The sequence below is a fragment of the Mustela lutreola genome, chromosome 9 (genome assembly GCF_030435805.1).
Source record: "Mustela lutreola isolate mMusLut2 chromosome 9, mMusLut2.pri, whole genome shotgun sequence".
Taxonomy (NCBI): Eukaryota; Metazoa; Chordata; class Mammalia; order Carnivora; family Mustelidae; genus Mustela; species Mustela lutreola.
The window spans coordinates 30,684,455-30,701,427 of NC_081298.1; the positions used below are offsets into that span (position 1 = coordinate 30,684,455).

General features: G+C 48.6%; 1 protein-coding gene across 1 annotated transcript; it reads left to right on the top strand.

Annotated features, from left to right (window-relative positions):
- The first annotated feature begins 2,012 nt into the window (after positions 1 to 2,012).
- Positions 2,013 to 7,305, top strand: PRND (prion like protein doppel). Its single transcript, XM_059134076.1, has 2 exons — positions 2,013 to 2,105; positions 4,344 to 7,305. The coding sequence occupies exon 2, from the start codon at positions 4,355 to 4,357 to the stop codon at positions 4,889 to 4,891; it is 537 nt and encodes a 178-aa protein (XP_058990059.1). The 5' UTR covers positions 2,013 to 2,105; positions 4,344 to 4,354; the 3' UTR covers positions 4,892 to 7,305.
- The last annotated feature ends 9,668 nt before the right edge of the window (positions 7,306 to 16,973 follow it).

The window sequence follows — 16,973 nt, forward strand, 5'->3', positions numbered from 1 at the left end:
AGCTTCTGCGCCAAGTCCTCCTCTGCAAGAGAATAGAAAGAAGAAGAAAGGAGGGGGGCCTGGTGGTGCTCACACCAGATGCGGATGGGCAGGGTGGACAGTACACAGAGTTCAGGACAGGGCAATGGGTCTGCACTGTTGTGGGGGGGGCGCACAGCCTGCCTAGCGGGGTGACCTTGAGCCTATCTGGCCCCATGACTTCATGGTGTGAAGGAGCTCCTAGAGGATTCTGAGCCCTTTCCAGCTCTAAACACCCCCAACCCTAATTAAGAACCTTGTACTGATGCTTGTCTCTGGATAGTGAAATAGGAAGGTGGTTTTTGTTTTTTGTTTTGTTTCTTTTCTTCTGCATTTTGCAAATAGTTTATAGGGAGCTTGCACTGCTGAAGTGTGTGTGTGTGTGTGTGTGTGTGTGTGTTATGTGTTCACAGGACAAAAAGACTCTGATTCTAGGAAGAAAATAAAACTTAAAAAAAAAAAAAGGAAATACAATACATTTTAAAAGTAAAGGCAGAGACAGACCCAACTGGAGGCCCCAAATCCCTGCAGGGGTTAGCGGTGGGGGTAGAGGGGGGAAGTGCCCACCTCCGGCGTGAGAGGTCTTTGTGAAGCCCTGGCGCCATCTGCTGGTCATTATGGAAGAGAACACTTCAGCTTGGTTTGCAAAAGGGCTTTGAAGCGAATCCAGCCAACATCGATGGTTCACAATCAGGATAAAGATCACATTTATTTACATGCTAATCTCACTCCGTACTTTCCTCCGGAATTCACTTTTGATTTCGCATTGCAGTAATAACTGAAATAGAGACACCTGAGTAGGTCCATTCTGTACAAGGAGTAATTATGCACACACAGCCCCTCCTGCCAGGAGAGCCTGGTTCTCTAGCTGCCTCCTCCACCCCAACACCCCATCCCCAGACCCTCCACCCCCGCACCCCCACCTGTCCGCGGAAACTCGCTCCCAGCCCCCACCGTGTTTGAACTGGGTCAGTTTCATCTCCATCTGCGTCTGTCCTGTGGGTGTCCATAGATCTAAACTTCCTGCCTGAACTTGGACTAATTCAGCATCTCAAGCATACCTGCGTGACCCAACAGCCTAAAGTGCCAGCCAAGCCTGTCCCTCTAGACAACATGTGTCCCTCTAGACAACATGAACCTGCTTTTCCACCTCCCCAGAGAAGGTGGGTACCTTGCTCTCTGAGGGTCCCCGCTGGGAGAGGGCCCCCCTAGGGCTCAGCTGCTGTCTCACCCTCTTCTGACCAAACCCTTCCCACAGAGGCTGCCTGGCCAAAGCCCCTTTGCTGGTGGAGGCTAGTCTTTGGGTGCCAGTCGGCACACATACCAGCAACACCCTCTGTTGTGGATACGGATGGGAAAGCATTTTCCTTCTAACACTGTTCATTTCCATTCTACAAGGCACTTCTCAAAACACCAGTTTTAAAAACAGACTTAACCAGACTCTGGACAGATGCCTCCATCCATCTGTCCAGCTGTGACATTGTGGTATAATAATGTCCCCAGTGTCTGGCACCCAGCTTCTAAAACCTTGCAAATTCCTGAGTGTTAGGGGTGATAGGAGTATCTTTGGTTAGAGTATTTGGTCCTTGTCCCCAGTTACTGGCAACAGAGGGGTCTGGAGAGCTTCTAGGCTGTTGAACTCATGAGCAATGGGGCAGGTTGTGCCCCCAGAGTCCCTGAGCACTCCTGCAGCTGGAACCCTCCAGACCTTCCCCTAATGTACTTCTTCATCTGGCTGTTCCTTTGTTTCCTTTGCCATGTCCTTTTTGATAAACTGGTCAGTAGGAAGTAAATAAGTAAATGCACACGTCCATACATAAAAGAAAAAAAAAAAGTGAAATCAAAGGCAACTCTGAACTTCGTCAAGATCTCCACACAGTGTTTATTTGTGAAGAGGGATGAGGTCTCTCCTCAAGGCAGAGGAGTGTCTGGGAACCCGTGATTGGTCCTGCCCAGCGAGGAGGGATGCCCTATTTGGAGAGCAGCAGGAAAGCCCCCTCCCCCGCAGCTCCTACATAGGTGGGAGGGCAGTGCTGGCGGACAGTGCTGCTGAAGCTCCAGAGGCAAGCTTCCAGAGAGAGCCCAAGGTACGTGGGGAGGCTGAGTTTGCCCTGGATTCCGTTTCTGTGGTCAGGGTCGCTCATTTCTAATCAGACTGCAAACCGTACAGCAGTTTCCTGTCTCACATCTCCTGGAGTGGGTCCCGAGTCAGGGGACACGGGCCTGGTGTTGCACCACTGGCTTTGGTGCTTGCAATAAAATGCTACTTTAGGGTTAGCTGGTTGGGATTTTCTTCTTGCTTTCAAGCCCTTGACTATGAAGATGACTTTCCAAGATCACTATGCTTTTATGTTTTTCTTTTAACTTGACACACCTGTAGTTTGTGTTGTTATTCTTATTTAACATTTCCCCTACTAAAAGAGTATGGGTTGATGGCATGGAGAGGTGGCCCCCTATTTAAGAGACAAATGAACATTGGCTTCATGCTTGGATCTCTTTAGCGAAAGCTGGTCTGAGGTCACTGAGGGGTGGTGGTAGGGTAAGGTGGGTGCTCAGGGTGCTGCCGGACACACTCATGGCCTCCCTGAGCAAGAGACTAGACCATGCCTGCAGGTAAAGAAAGGTCGGCCAGAAGCCGCTTTGCAGACATCCAGAGGTCACTGGACATGCACGGAGGTTGTGTTTTGCTTTTTTTCCTACATAAGGACCAGAGTCATACCGCATTTGAACATATTAACAGAGGTGGACCTATCACTTTTGGAATTCTGCAGGGAAGGGGTGTTAGGGGCTAAGCAAGCTGACTTTTGAACCCCTTCAATCCTGGCACTGATGGGCTCACAGTGGAACTTCATCTAGGACAGAGCCCGACCGTGATTCTGGGGTTTCTCATCCATGCTGACCGAGGTCCAGGTGCCGGAACGCCCTGAACAGTTGACCTTGGGAAATATATTTCCACAATAGCTATTGTGATTTCAGGAGACAGATGTGACAATCAGACTGGGGGGCTGGGGGAAGGCAGGGATATCTCTGATGTCATCAGCAGCCCTTGGAGTGCCCAGGCACCACCTTGACCTGGGAGCCTCTGTGCTCCCCCAGACCCTCCAATCCTCCCCAGCATTCCATCTCCTCATGGAGCCTGCTCTTTGCTCAGCTTAGGGCCTGTCGGTGCTGCCCCTCATGGCCAGAGAGTCAAAAGCAAAAAACTTGGGCACCATCCCCTCCTGACGAACAGAGGGCCTTGGGATATAGCAAGTAGGCATATGGGAACAAGTCGGACAGACTGGTTTCAAATTTGCCAGCCGCTATTGTGCAGCCTTGGGCAAATCTCTTCCCCACTCTGAATCCCAGGACACCTTTTTTTTTTTTTTAAGATTTTATTTATTTTTTGAGAGTGAGCAGGGAGGAGGGGCAGAGGGAGAAGCAGATCCTCACTGAGCTAGCATCCCTATGCAGGATTCTATGCCAGGACCCTGGGATCATGACCTAAGGCAAAGGCAGATGCTTAACCAACTGAGCCACCCAGGCACCACCACCCCGGGACAACTTTCATCCGAGGGAAATAATAATGTACCCACCCTGTGTGAGAATTAAGGCAGTCAATGTTAGTGGCTGATCATAGTAAGTGCTGGGTGAGGGAGACGGTGGGGTCACTCTGTCCCTAGGGTGAGACTGGGAGCCACCTCTCTAGCACATCTTGACCCCTGACACAGGAGGCAGGGGTCTCCTGACCATGTTTCCATCTCTCTCCATCATTACCCTAAAGCCCTTCGGGACTTTCTTAGAATGGACTGCAGAATGTGCCAGAGACAGAGCCAGTTTAGAGCTACAGAATAAAGAGGGAAGATTAACAATACAGTCTGTGCTCAGAAGCCTGTGGTTTCAACTCTTCTGCGTATTTTCCTCCAGAGATCCTCTGATTGGAAAGACTTGGGTGCACCAAAGAAAACCTATATGTATTATGTCATTACTCGCTCATTTTACCATGCATATTCAAAGGCTTTGTAATTGCCAGCTGGAGAATCTTATCTATCGGAGAAAATCAGATCTCCACCCTGAATGCACGTAATTCCAGGCAAAAGTAAGAACCTGGGTATTGACCTAGCCTATGCAACGTGAGCACGGTGAAAAACTATTCCGCTTTTGGAAAAATGTGAATGGTGCAAGGATGCATTCCTTGCTTAAAATTGCCTGCATGGGAGAGGGAGGCAGGGGAGCCCGCGAATCCTCCCCACCAACCTCCACACCCCCATCCCCACCCCCCCACCCCACCCACCCCACCCCCCACCCCCCGGGGAAGGTAACCGCCTGGGTTTTTGCTCCTGCAGATCCTGGCACAATGAGGAAGCATCTGGGCGGATGCTGGTTGGTCATTGTCTGTGTCCTGCTGTTCAGCCAGCTCTCAGCAGTCAAGGCCAGAGGCATCAAGCACCGAATCAAGTGGAACCGGAAGGCCGTGCCCAGTACCTCGCAGGTCACCGAGGCGCGCACGGCGGAGACCCGCCCCGGAGCCTTCATCAAGCAAGGCCGGAAGTTGGATGTCGACCTGGGAGCGGAGGGCAACAGGTACTACGAGGCCAACTACTGGCAGTTCCCCGACGGGATCCACTACAATGGCTGCTCAGAGGCCAACGTGACCAGGGAGAAGTTCGTGAGCGGCTGCATCAATGCCACCCAGGTGGCGAACCAGGAGGAGCTGTCCCGAGAGAAACAGGACAATAAGCTTTACCAGCGGGTCCTTTGGCGGCTGATCAGGGAGCTCTGCTCCATCAAGCACTGTGATTTTTGGTTGGAGAGGGGAGCCGGACTTCGGGTCAGCGTGGACCAGCCCGTGCTGCTCTGCCTGCTGGTTTTCATTTGGTTTATTGTGAAATAAGCTTGCAGGCCGGCCGGCTGGCCATGGGGATGAGATGGGGAGCCATCGCTGGGGTATCTCAGTTCTCCTCTAAGCCCCAAACCCCGCGTGCCCCAAAGGTACCCAAGAGCTGTGATTCTTCAGTCCCTCAAGCCGTACTGGCAAGTCTCCCTGGGGAATCTGTCTGTATCAGGTAAATGTGTGTGTACCGAGCCCCTGCGGACTCTCCCGAGGGTGACCTGGCAGTCCCTGCCTCTTCAGCTCCCCAGGGAGTGTCTGGCATGTCGCATTCTGCAGTAGAAAAATGTTCGCTGAACAGAGAAGAGAAGGTGCCAGGGACGGGGCCATACACTTCTCCGCATCCCCAACCCCTCCTAGAGACAGGGGTTCTTCCCACTGTGTAGACAAGGAAACTGAGGCTCCAAAAGTTGAAGAGGCTAGAAAGTAGCAGAGCCAGAATGCGACCCTGGTTTGTCCAACCCCAGATCTTCCACTCGGTGCAATCCCAGAGCTGCCCTGTGATTCCTTTAGGGCTCACCCAACCCAAACCCAGATTTTCACCTGAGCTGATGGCTGTGGATTCTGCTACCTTGCTCCAGGCAGGTTGTATTTAATTCTTCTAATTAAACTAAGACACAGTAAAGGGATGAGATGAACATAGAGGTAAAGAGAGAGAAAAGGCCAGAAATCATGGTGTAAGGTGATCTTGCCTGGCTAAATTCCCAGAGCAGAGCATTTCCATAGTGGGATGTGTCTACTCAAAGATTTCTTTCACAAGAAGGATAAGTGTTTGCTGTTCCTCTCTCTGAAATAGCACCTGGATTTGAGAAAATATTTTTAAATGACACATTTGCTTTGTAACATTCCCCTAGTGCTAGGTGCCTCTTTTTCTGTACCTGTGTGGGAGAATCCTGAACTCTACTCCCTTTACATGGGTCTGCTGGCCAATCGCCAGCTGTTCTTTTAACAGCTGTTGGGGGTGGGGTGGTCATTTCTGTGAGCCACTTGTCACTATAAAAAAATAATTCCTTGCCAAAAAGTTTCAAGAGAAACCGTATCTTTAGGGAGACCTAGCAAAGAATTCACTCTTAGCATCAGCAAGAGATGTGGTCCTTGGTATCTACCTCTTATTAGTTAAATATATAGTGCAAAATATGAATATGGCTTAAATAAAAATAATGAGTCTAATGCTCTAAGATGTCCCCACAGGCCCTCTGGGGTGAGGACCTCTTGGGGTCCCTCTTGGGGACCCCCAGGAATTATTGAACCATATTTGGATTCACCAGTTACTGACTATTATCAATTCTCCTTTAAAGAGAGTCTAAAAAAAATAAAAATAAATTTTAAAAAATTAAAAAATAAAGAGTCTGCGGAGGGGGGCAGGGATGTGCTTTCTCAGACAGTGTATCCTAAGTATTTTAAACCACGAATCTTGATAATGGTACCTCTCGTTCTGAGCCTCCACGGCTATCAGTGTTCTTCTCAAGGATACTTGTGGAAGGTTTTAACAGAGAAAGTCAGTGGAGGACTTGGGGGCGGGGCAGCCCAGGATAGCAATCTTACCCAAGGGGACTGAAGGATCAGTGCCATCCGCTTCTACAGTCCTGATGAATTCTTGAGCAGAGCACAGGATAAGAGTACAGACTATGTACAGGCTATTTCTTGCATGTCAGTTTTTTATTTTTAATTTTTAAACAATAGCAAGAAAAACAGGGGGAAAGAAAGAAAGAAAGAAAGAAAGGGAGGAAGGGAGGGAAGGACAGGGAGGAAGAAAAGAAAGAAAAGCGGCTTACTCGTAGGCTGGTGTTGAAATTTTCAGTCCAGCTCTGCTGAGTTTAACCAAAAGGACACGCAGAGCCACAGAAGCCAAATGACTTCATTTCTTCAGCAAACACAGGCCAAGATATAATACAAGTTCTGTAATTGCTGTCTTTTCTCATCTCATTAACATTTCCAGAAACCAGACTTAAATGGCGAGTGAAGGGCATTTGTGTATGGTGATTCAAATGCCAAGTTTATTCATGAAGCTTTTAACACGTGCTTGAACATCCTTGCTGCTGTTTATGAACGATGAGGTCCAGGGAAGGCTTTGCGTGTCTGGTTTTTCACTTTAGCCAAGGTTGTTGCGGGCGTGCCATGTGTAGGACATTGTGAGGGACGCCTGAATTTAAACGATCGTTTTAAAGATGAATAACTTCACCAACTACCGCTTTCTTTTCCCCTCCAAGTGCTGACTTTTAAAAATGTAATTGTTGGGGCGCCTGGGTGGCTCAGTGGGTTAAAGCCTCTGCCTTTGGCTCTGGTCATGATCTCAGGGTCCTGGGATCGAGCCCCACATCGGGCTCTCTGCTCAGGAGGGAGCCTGCTTCCTCCTCTCTCTCTCTGCCTGCCTCTCTGCCTACTTGTGATCTCTGTCTGTCAAATAAATAAATAAAATCTTTAAAAAAAATAAAAATAAAAAAATAAAAATGTAATTGTTGTGTAAAAGTGACATTCAAATTACAATAGAAATCCAGAACACCACATCCCACCTCCCCCACCCCCCCCCACCCCCCTACCCCCCCCACCGCAACCCAGTATCTGATCAAGTCAGTGTTTTCAATCTGCCCTCTTATCTCCTAGGCCTTCTCCATTTGCATATATAAATGTACATATCAGCAACGATACTATAGATCAGCTTTTATATTTCAAATATTCTCTTTATTTTACAGAACTTTATTCGATGCTTTTTTCCATTTTTCTATGATGTTTTAATTCTTGCCTCCCCCAACCCACCTCCTCCTTCCTGCCTGATCTGTAGTCTCCACGTTTTCACTGTGCTTAGGTATATAAGGGAGGGTTGGTTGGTTGGTTGGTTGGTTGGTTTAGTTTGATTGCTCCTTTTAAAAATACCATAGTTGTTGTACATATCACAATTATCCCTCAGCAATTTGCTTCTGTGGCTTAATGCCGCCTCATAAAACTCTTTCTAGCTCAACAGCTAGCTGGTTAGCAAACTTGACCTTTTCGATTGCTGTGTAATGACTACTCTGCAGTCCAGACAGACCCTGGTTGATTTCATCACTTCTGTTGATGCACCTTCAGGGGGCCTCAGTTTTTCACTACTGCAAACAATAAACATCCACATATATACAGCCTTGCAATGTGTGTCTTTTGTTTCTGTGGACTGGTTTAAATTTAAATAACTTAAAATTTTCTAGATGGGACTATATTACCTTTCCGCATCGCTGGAGCCATGCTCGTTCCCGCCTGCCATGGGGGGTGCTAACCTGTAAGGGGTTTTATTATGTCTTTTGAGTGTAAGAAGCCGCCTCTTCTGTAAATGCTGCTCGAACACCTTCTCCCCTTTACACACAGCACACCGAAATCCTCCCCAGTAATTTCTGACCACAGGACCATTTGAAAAATCCCCAAACTGTTAGTAATTCCCATCCTAAACCTGGCTTGGGGTCCCAGAAGATCCAGGTGAGAAGCCTGGAAAGTGTATGTTGGGGCTTCGGAGGGTGGTTAGGTGCACAACTCCGCACTTCCCAAGGGTCAGGGAGGCATGGGGTGAGGTCCAGTCCTCTCCTTTTTACCCATCTTTATCAAGCCATAGTAAATGCCCCGCATTCCACTGCGCATACACTCCAGGAGGGCAAGCCCCAGGGCAGGCGCATCAGGTGCAGCGTTCAAGTAGCCCCCGGCTCTTCCCTTCAGGGCTCCGGCGGCCAGCCAGCCTCTCCCCGGAGCCTTCACACCCCTTCTTACTTAGGATGCGCTTGGCAACATTTAGAACCCCATCCTGTGGTCCCGGTGATTCAAATGCCCCGAGCTTGTCCTGAACTACTTACACTCTCTACCTCACGCTTCCCAATAACAAGTGATGGTCTTGGGGCGCTGGCCCACGGGGTCAGGCACTCTCCGGAACTACTTCCTACCTTGCGGTTTGGTCAGGTCTTGCATTTCCACCCACCATGTTTTTTTCATGTGTTGTATATGGCTGGTCAGGGACACCCTAAGGTGTCTGACAAGTTCTAGCCGCCCTAGCTGGAAGCTCAGACAGCGCTCCGTTGACGAGCAGAGCCCCTGGGAGACCCAGCTGGGTGCCAGTGGCGGGGTGTCTCTCATTCTGCCTCGAGACCATGCCCTCGCACCCGGCCCATGACTCCTTCTTCTCCTATACTCGGGCTGGCAGCAGACCCCTTACAGCTGGGCACCCAGCTTCCCCAGTGGAAGGGAAGGGAACCAATCCCCCATGTTCCTGAGAATGACCGACACCTGCACGATGAGAATAAATATAACATTGCCAGCAAAATGGGAATAAGGTACTCTGTCTTCAGGACATCTCCAAGCCCATCCCAGACCTCTCAAAACCAACTCAACAGACTCGGCGGCCTCCCTTGGCAAGTGGGAGGCTTCAGACGGAAAGATATCCCATGTAGTGACCATTCGCCTTTTAAAGGGACCTCCCTGGTGACTGCACCCAGTCCAGAGCTGACCCCCCACCCCCCTCCGCACCCCCACCACAAAGAGCTTGTCTTTGAATGCTTAAGTGTCACTGCCTCCTCAAGATGCTTCCCCTACTCTGGTCTGAATTTCTTATCTCCACCCCCACCTGGACAGCCCTTGGAATTTCCAGATCTTATTTTAATGGAAACCTTTTTGTGGGAAAGCGCTGCTTTCTTAAACAATACATATTGCTTTAACTCCAGAGGGCTTAGCTTTCAAGAGTGGAAGGAAGTTGGCAAAAAGCCAGAGAGGAACTTGAGGAAGCTAGAAACAAGTGAGGGTCAGACCTAACACAGCTGGTTTCCTGGGATGGAGGGAAGGGGCGGGAGAGGAGGTTAGGCGGGAGAGGGCAGGGGCCTGGGAGAGAGAATTACACACGGGTTCATCAGAGATGCCATCAGCATTCAACAGGGTGAGGTGTTTTCCCCAGGCCTCCAGGCTCAAGAAACAACCTTCAAATAAAAAAAAGAAAGAAAAAAGAAAAAAGAAACAACCTTCAACATCGAAGGGAGTGAGTGTCAAGGACTAAGCAGAAGGAAGGGTCCAGGGTAGGGTCCTGGTTAGCCAATTCCCATATCAGCTGTGTTGTACTTGAATTTCCAAATCCATAAATAGGGTTTCTAATTGTTTTAATTGGTGTTTTGACTCAGGGCTACTTAGTGATCAAAAACAAAATGATGAAGTTACAGCATCCACAACATGGTGATTTCTTTACTTTTTTTTTTTTTTTAACATGGTGATTTCTAAGAAATACATATTTAGTTATCTAGATGAGTAAAATACATTTCTTTTATGTGTTTGATCTTCATCCATGGTTCTTAACTCACAACTCTGCAAACTCTGGAATTTGCTGAGCAATAAGATGAGTGGAAGCGTCTTTTGTCCTAACACTTGATCTCTTGTCCTCAGCTCCTGAAATCGGTTCACAGCCATAAAGGTGAAATGGGTATCTTGTTATTCATCACCAGTCCCTTCATGAGTTTATGTTAATGAGGTGGCTTGGAGCACACCTAAGGATGGGGGCTGGTTGCCGGGGGAACCAATCAAGACTAGAGGGTTGGAGCTTTCAGCACACTCCCACCCCCCCACCCCCCGATTTCTGGGGAGAGGAGAGAGACTGGAAGTTGAACCAATCACCAATGGCCAATGAGTCATTAGTTGCACCCAGATAATGAAGCCTCCATAAAAAACAAAAAAGCTTCCAGAAGCATCCACATTGGTGAACACGTGGAGATTTGGGGAGAGTTGTCCATTCCAAGAGGATGGAGGCTCCGTGTCCTTTTCCCATACCTTGTCCTATGCATCTTTTCTCTCTGTCTGTTCCTGAATTATGTTCTTTTATGATAAACCAACAATCTATTAAATAAAATGTTTCTGTGAGTTTTGTGAGCTACTCTAATCAATTAATTGAGCCCAAGAAGGCGTTACTGGAACCTCCTGTCTATAGCCAGCCAGTCAGAAACACAGGTGACACCCTAGCCTTGGGATGTGTGTCTGAGTGGGGGTGTGGGCCACTCTCAGAGGACTGAGCCCTTAGCCTATGGGGTCTGATATTACTAGTATCAGAATTGAGTTGAATTATAGGATATCAAGAATTTAAATAAAAACTTGGGAAAAAAGAGAATTATAGGACACCCAGCTGGTGTTGGAGAATTGCTTGGAGGTGCAGGGAAAATACACACAAACACACACACAGTGGAATTGTGTCCACAACCCTTTTAGTATCTCTTAAATGCCTTATATCTCTCCCTATGCCTAAGCAAAACCCCACCATCAACTCTGCTCCCCATCATCAAAAAAAACAAAGGGGAGCAGGAGGCAAAAGATTGGTGGTTTTTTTTTTTTTTTAAGATTTTATTTATTTATTTGACAGAGATCACAAGTAGGCAGAGTCAGGCAGAGAGAGAGAGGAGGAAGCAGGCTCCCTGCTGAGCTGAGAGCCGGATGTGGGACTCGATCCAAGGATCCTGGGATCATGACCTGAGCCGAAGGCAGAGGCTTTAACCCACTGAGCCACCCAGGCGCCCCAGATTGGTGGGTTTTCCTCAGATCTTTACCCACATGGCACAGCCAAAGGGTGGAAGGACCTCCACCCACTCAAAGTTAAAGGACTTTCCAGGTTCCCTGTCACAAGAACAGATTCTAAAAATTTCCTCCCAGATTTCAAACTTAGTGGAGCACTGACCTGTGCAGTTGGATGTTTCCAGAAGTCCAGCTGCCAGACTTACTCAGGGCAGGACCTGACCCTGTCTCGGGAGTCTTCCCATCTATATTTCAAGGCCATTGGCCCTTTGCCTCTGTAGATGGCTTTTACCTAGAATTACAGATACTTTTTCCTCTGGGCCTATCTTGGCTCCTAACTTACATTCCATATTGTAGCTAATGTGCCTCATCTTGGGTGTTTTGTGGTTGAATCCAGGTCTTCATCTTACCAACATTTTTTGAGTTCCTACTATGTGTCGATCTACTCTGTGCTGGATCTCTACTGCTGGGCAAGAAAGCCCTGCTGTTAGGGTGTTGAAGCACACACACTCACACACACACACACACACACACACACACACACACACACACAGAGGCCTGCTGGTATACCAGCTCTCTGGGAACTGGGGCGAGATCTGATGTGTTTTGTTTGCCCACTTCCGGTACTCTGTGCCCTGGTCTTAATTTATAAAGGTGACTGAATGACAACATGAAGTCGTCAATGCCATTGAAATACAAGTATAATGTGACACAATCCCCCTAGAAGTGAGATGCATGGCTCATCGTCCAGGGCAACAGGAGGAACCCCAAGCCTGGGTCAAGAGGCAGAGGCAGGAACAAGGGAGAGCCTAGGTCAGAAGTCTTGCCTGCAGTTTCCTCAGGAAAGGCAAGGCAGAGTGAAGCTAGAGTGAATCATTTCACTGGGCTTTGGGCTATCGTGGTGGTGTCTGGTCTCTGGTCTCTGGTCTCTGGACTGGCAGGTGGAATTTGAGGAGCACTGCTTCCAGGGGTTCCTGGACAGAGGAGCATGGCTCTGGATGGATTACGTCGCATCTTGATGGCAAGCTCCCAGCTGAGCCCTTTGCTGTATCTAAGAATTGGCTGGCCCTGCGACGGCAGTCTCTCCCCATCAGAAAGGTTTTTTTGTTGTTGTTGTTGTTTTCAAATATCAAAACATCACGATATCCAGAAAATAAACATGATTAACACACCTTGCTAATTCTGAGCAGCTTGTGCAGCATAGTTGCTGCTAGAAGCGGAAGAGATGTGAGCAGTCGCTTCTGGGGAGCCTGTGTGACTGAGTCCCCACACAGCAAACTCAGTTGTTTCCCATGTCCTTTTACATGATTCATTCATTCCCCCCGACAGTGTTGATAGCCCTGCCAAATCACAGCTAAGATCATTTCAAGTGGCAGGGGGAGGGGGCTCTAGATGCATTGAAGATTGCCCTCTAGATCTCTCTTCCCACCTGTGGCCCCTGGGGCGGCCGCTGGAGTGCAGGATCATGTGGTAGTAAATCATCACTGACGTGCTATCACGTGTGTGTGACCATGCACGCGACTTGCAGAGACACAACGAGTGAACGAGCCACCGTCGTTCCTTCAGGTTACTGATCTTGCCGGGTGTGATGCAGGAGCCCCAGCAAGACAGTTTTCCAGAGAGGGCGAGTCTGAAAGGATGGATATGGGTCCCCAGGGGAGAAGAGTGGGAAGGGGCAATGTTATGGAAGGCGGGAAGACTTTAGCGTATTCCAGGGGCTTCAAGTCATTCAGTCTGCAGGGATGTTTGGGGGGGGGGGGTGTGGTGATGCCAGGCTGGAGAGCTTCAGGGGCAAGATCAGCAGCAGTTCCTCCTTGTGTCTCGTGTCCTGTCTTGTGTCCTATAGGACAGCACGTCTCAAGCTGGTGCACGAGTTTCTCGGAGATCTTGGGTAAGTGCAGATGTTTCTTCAGCAGTTTTGGGGTGGCCGGAGATGGTGCCGTTGAAACGAGCTCACAGGTGATACCAGCACTGCTCGCCGGTGGAGCACTCTTGAAGGGCAAGCACTCTTGAGAGATCTCCGACTGACTGAAAGGCGTTGGGAAGGTGACTGCCACAGCGGGCCAGTCTTTAGAAAGCCGGCTGTAGCTGCAGGGTGGGGAGCAGGCACAGACAGCCAGAGCTGCGGGAACCCCCAACCCCCAGGGGCACGAAGAGGTTAATTCTGGCACGGAATGAGTTTGAGATAACCCATGCAGATCTTGCTTCATGTCTGGCTCCCTGGTCTTCACCCCCTGCCTCACCCAATTCTCCTCCCCAGGGAGGTGCTGGAACCCCCAGAATGTCTTCCACTCCAGCAAACATCGTGGCTCTGGGATGCCTGCGGTGTCTCTCCGTTGTAAAGAATCAAGCCCATGGATGCCTAATGTCACTCACTTATTACACAGTAGAATCATTTAGTTTTAGGGCAGAATTTATTTCAGTAGCTGTCCCCAGAGTATACAAAGGGTGATAAAGGGTGATCATTCCTGTGTTCTAACAAAACTTTACTGAACACTATGAAGGAAATCTGTACAGTAATGAAATTTGTCAAAATCTTAGTATCTATCACTTTGGGGTACACACCATCCACAGTGATGGGGAAGCATCAGAAGCTAGAAGCGGCCTGTGAGGCTGCTATGGGAGCTTGCAAGAGGGACAATTAGCTGTTCCCAGGGACGCTGGAGATGACACTTAGGCAGAATCAATAAAAAGTGAGAGAAGAGGGCCAGGAAGAAGAAACCCAAAGGCTTCGAGGTCTAGAAAGAAGTGGCAAGTGTGGGCACTGCACACAGCCGCAGGTAACACTAGACTAGACTGTGAGTAGCACAACAGCAGTGAGGAATGAAACAGGGTGATCCCCAGAGAACAGGACACAGCAAACCCTCCAATCCGAGCACAGCTGAGCTCCCAGGCCACCAGGCTCTGCCCACTGGCCCGTCTGCTAGGGAACCCCCTTACAGAGTGGCTTCTGTGTGCGGGGTATCCGTGCCAGGCCTCGGGGTGTGGTGATGGGACCCACAATAGAGGAGATTAGAACACGTCAATGGTGGACAGCCTTGAACTAAGAGTATGATTCTTTAATCAATCTCACGTGTGGGGGCCCTGGGTAGCTCAGTCAGTTAAGTGTCTGACTCTTAGTTTTAGTTCAGGTTAAGATCTCGTGGGTTGGGAGATCAAGCCCCACATCAGGCTCTGTGCTCAACAGAGTCTGCTAGAGATTCTCTCCCTCTGCCTCTTTCCTGACTCACACATGCTCGCTCTCTCTCTCTCTCTTTTTTTCTAAAATAAATAAATAAATCTTTTTTTTATTTAAATTTCATGTATGATCTGCATACATGAGTAAAGGGGATCTGGGTATTAAAATTGGAAGTTGATGTTTGAGACCTAAAAACTAAATGGGGTTGAGGCACATCCAAACACACTTCTAGGGGTTCCTGGGTGGCTCATTCGGTTAAGCATCTCTTAGTTTTGGCTCAGGTCATGATCTCACAAATTACTGGAACACAGAGCAACATGGATGATCTCACAGACACTACAATATTAAGGGAAAGAAGCCAAATGCAATAGAGTGCACACCACTGTATGATTCTATTTATAGGAGGTTCAGAAACAGACAAAACTAGTTTATTGCAATAAAGGACAAAATAGTGATTCTCCTTAGAGTAGGGAAGACTGTGAACCGGGAAGGAAGGAAGAGGAGGGAACTGTGTCAGGCATGGAAGTTTCTGTATTTCATTCTTGGTAGTAGTTATGAGGGCACACATACATATGTACATTTTTTCACATAGTACACTTAAATACTTTGCTGTATATAAATTAAACCAGTTTTCTAGAAAGCTCTATAAGCCCAACATTCACTAAAGCGGGTAGACTAATCATTCTGAGTCCTCACTCCATTCTTCAGTTGGCTACTCCCACTTGTCTGCACCAAGGCTGCCCAGAGCCACCAGGATTCCAGTCACATGTAAGCAGGATGAGTTAAGCCACAGTCCCTGAGGGCAGGGAGTTCTCTGCTGGTTACACATGTGACACCTGCGGCCAGTGGCCAGACTAGGCACCACCTGGGCTTCTCAGGGCTGCTGACCAAGCCAGGGGACAAAAGATGAACAAGTCCCTGTCCCTGGGCCCCTGGGAAGGCCCAGGCTCTTTGTTGGCTCTGACCAGACATGAGTGGCTGAATAGAGTCTCTGCCTTTGTTCCAAGGTATTGTTAGAATCCGTTTGATGTGGGGCATGAGGGGGACCGCACCTGAGAGAAGGATGTGGAAGATCTCTGAGCACCAGCCAGGGCAGCAAGGCAAACAGCTCTCTAGGCCTTCAGCTGACCTGCAGGGCAGGTAGCGGGGATCAAGGGCCCCTGGACAGCAGAGTTGCAAAGGCCAAAGGAAGCATGCAAGAAGCAGACCTTTGAGCTGGCTGGGATCTGCTAGACCCATGCGAGCAGATAGAGCAGGTGTGGGAGCGCAGAGTGTTCAGGCTGAAACCGTCTTTGAGTCTTACTCTGGCTTGATGAGTTCTAGACCAATAGCACCTAACCCAGGTCTTCGCACACAGATGGTACTGAAGTAATGCCTTTAAAAAAAAAAAAAAAAAAAAAACAAGCAACTCTTCTCAAGTCTCAGGGTCCTCATTCTGCTGTCTCCAAAGTGTTGCTACAGAATTTCCTGAGCGTCACAGCCCTGTCCTGCCCTGCCTGGGGTGGGGGGCAGTGGCAGTGGAGGGGGAGGGTCTTGCGGTTAGTCCAGGTAAGTTAATCAGGTAAATTAATCTTTTTTTTTTCAGGTAAATTAATCTTACCTGAAAAAAATCCAACACTTGAGAGCAAAGATTCTGGAACCAGAGACCCTGACTTCAAAATCTAGCTCTTCCACATCTGCAGTGTGATCTCGGGGAAACACATTAACCTCTCAGATCCTGAGGTCTTTTTTTTTTTTTTTCTTAATCTATGAAATGGGAACAATTTCTGCCTTACAGGTTTGTTATGAATATGTTTATCTATAAGATAATACATGTAGAATGCTTAGCAAGGTGGCTGACACATAGAAAATCCTTTATAAATGTTCGCTTTGGTCTCAGGTCAGTTTCCTAGGAAGTGGAAAGTGAGAAGGAAATTCTAGCACATGTGATTTATTGGGAAAAGCTTCTTAGGAGAAACCAGAAAGGGAGTAAGGGAAGGAAGGAAACAATAGGGAAGAGATGATGCCAAGCAAAGATATGGGCTCAGCTGGAGTCAGTCCTCAGCCCCATCCTGCAGGAGGCTCTGGAGTGTGAACTTGCATCCCAAGGAGAATGGGCTGCAAGCCTTCCTAGAATGAAGGAGAGTGTGGCCGGAGAGGCCATGAATGCTGCCCAGGGCTGGTTTTCTGGAGAACACTGCAGATAGGTGGGGGACATTAGCAACAGCCAGTCAAAGGGAGCCACAGGGATCTGGCCTGGGCATCTGCTACAGCAATTGAACCGCAAGTAATCCTGTGTGTTATTTCTTGACTTCTGCTGTGTTCCCACGTAGAAGGAAGGTCAAGTATGCCACAATCCTTTGGAAGATCTACTTTCCCCTTGGCTGGGCCTAGACCCAGCTTCATACCCTGAGGTCTTGATCGCTGCCATTT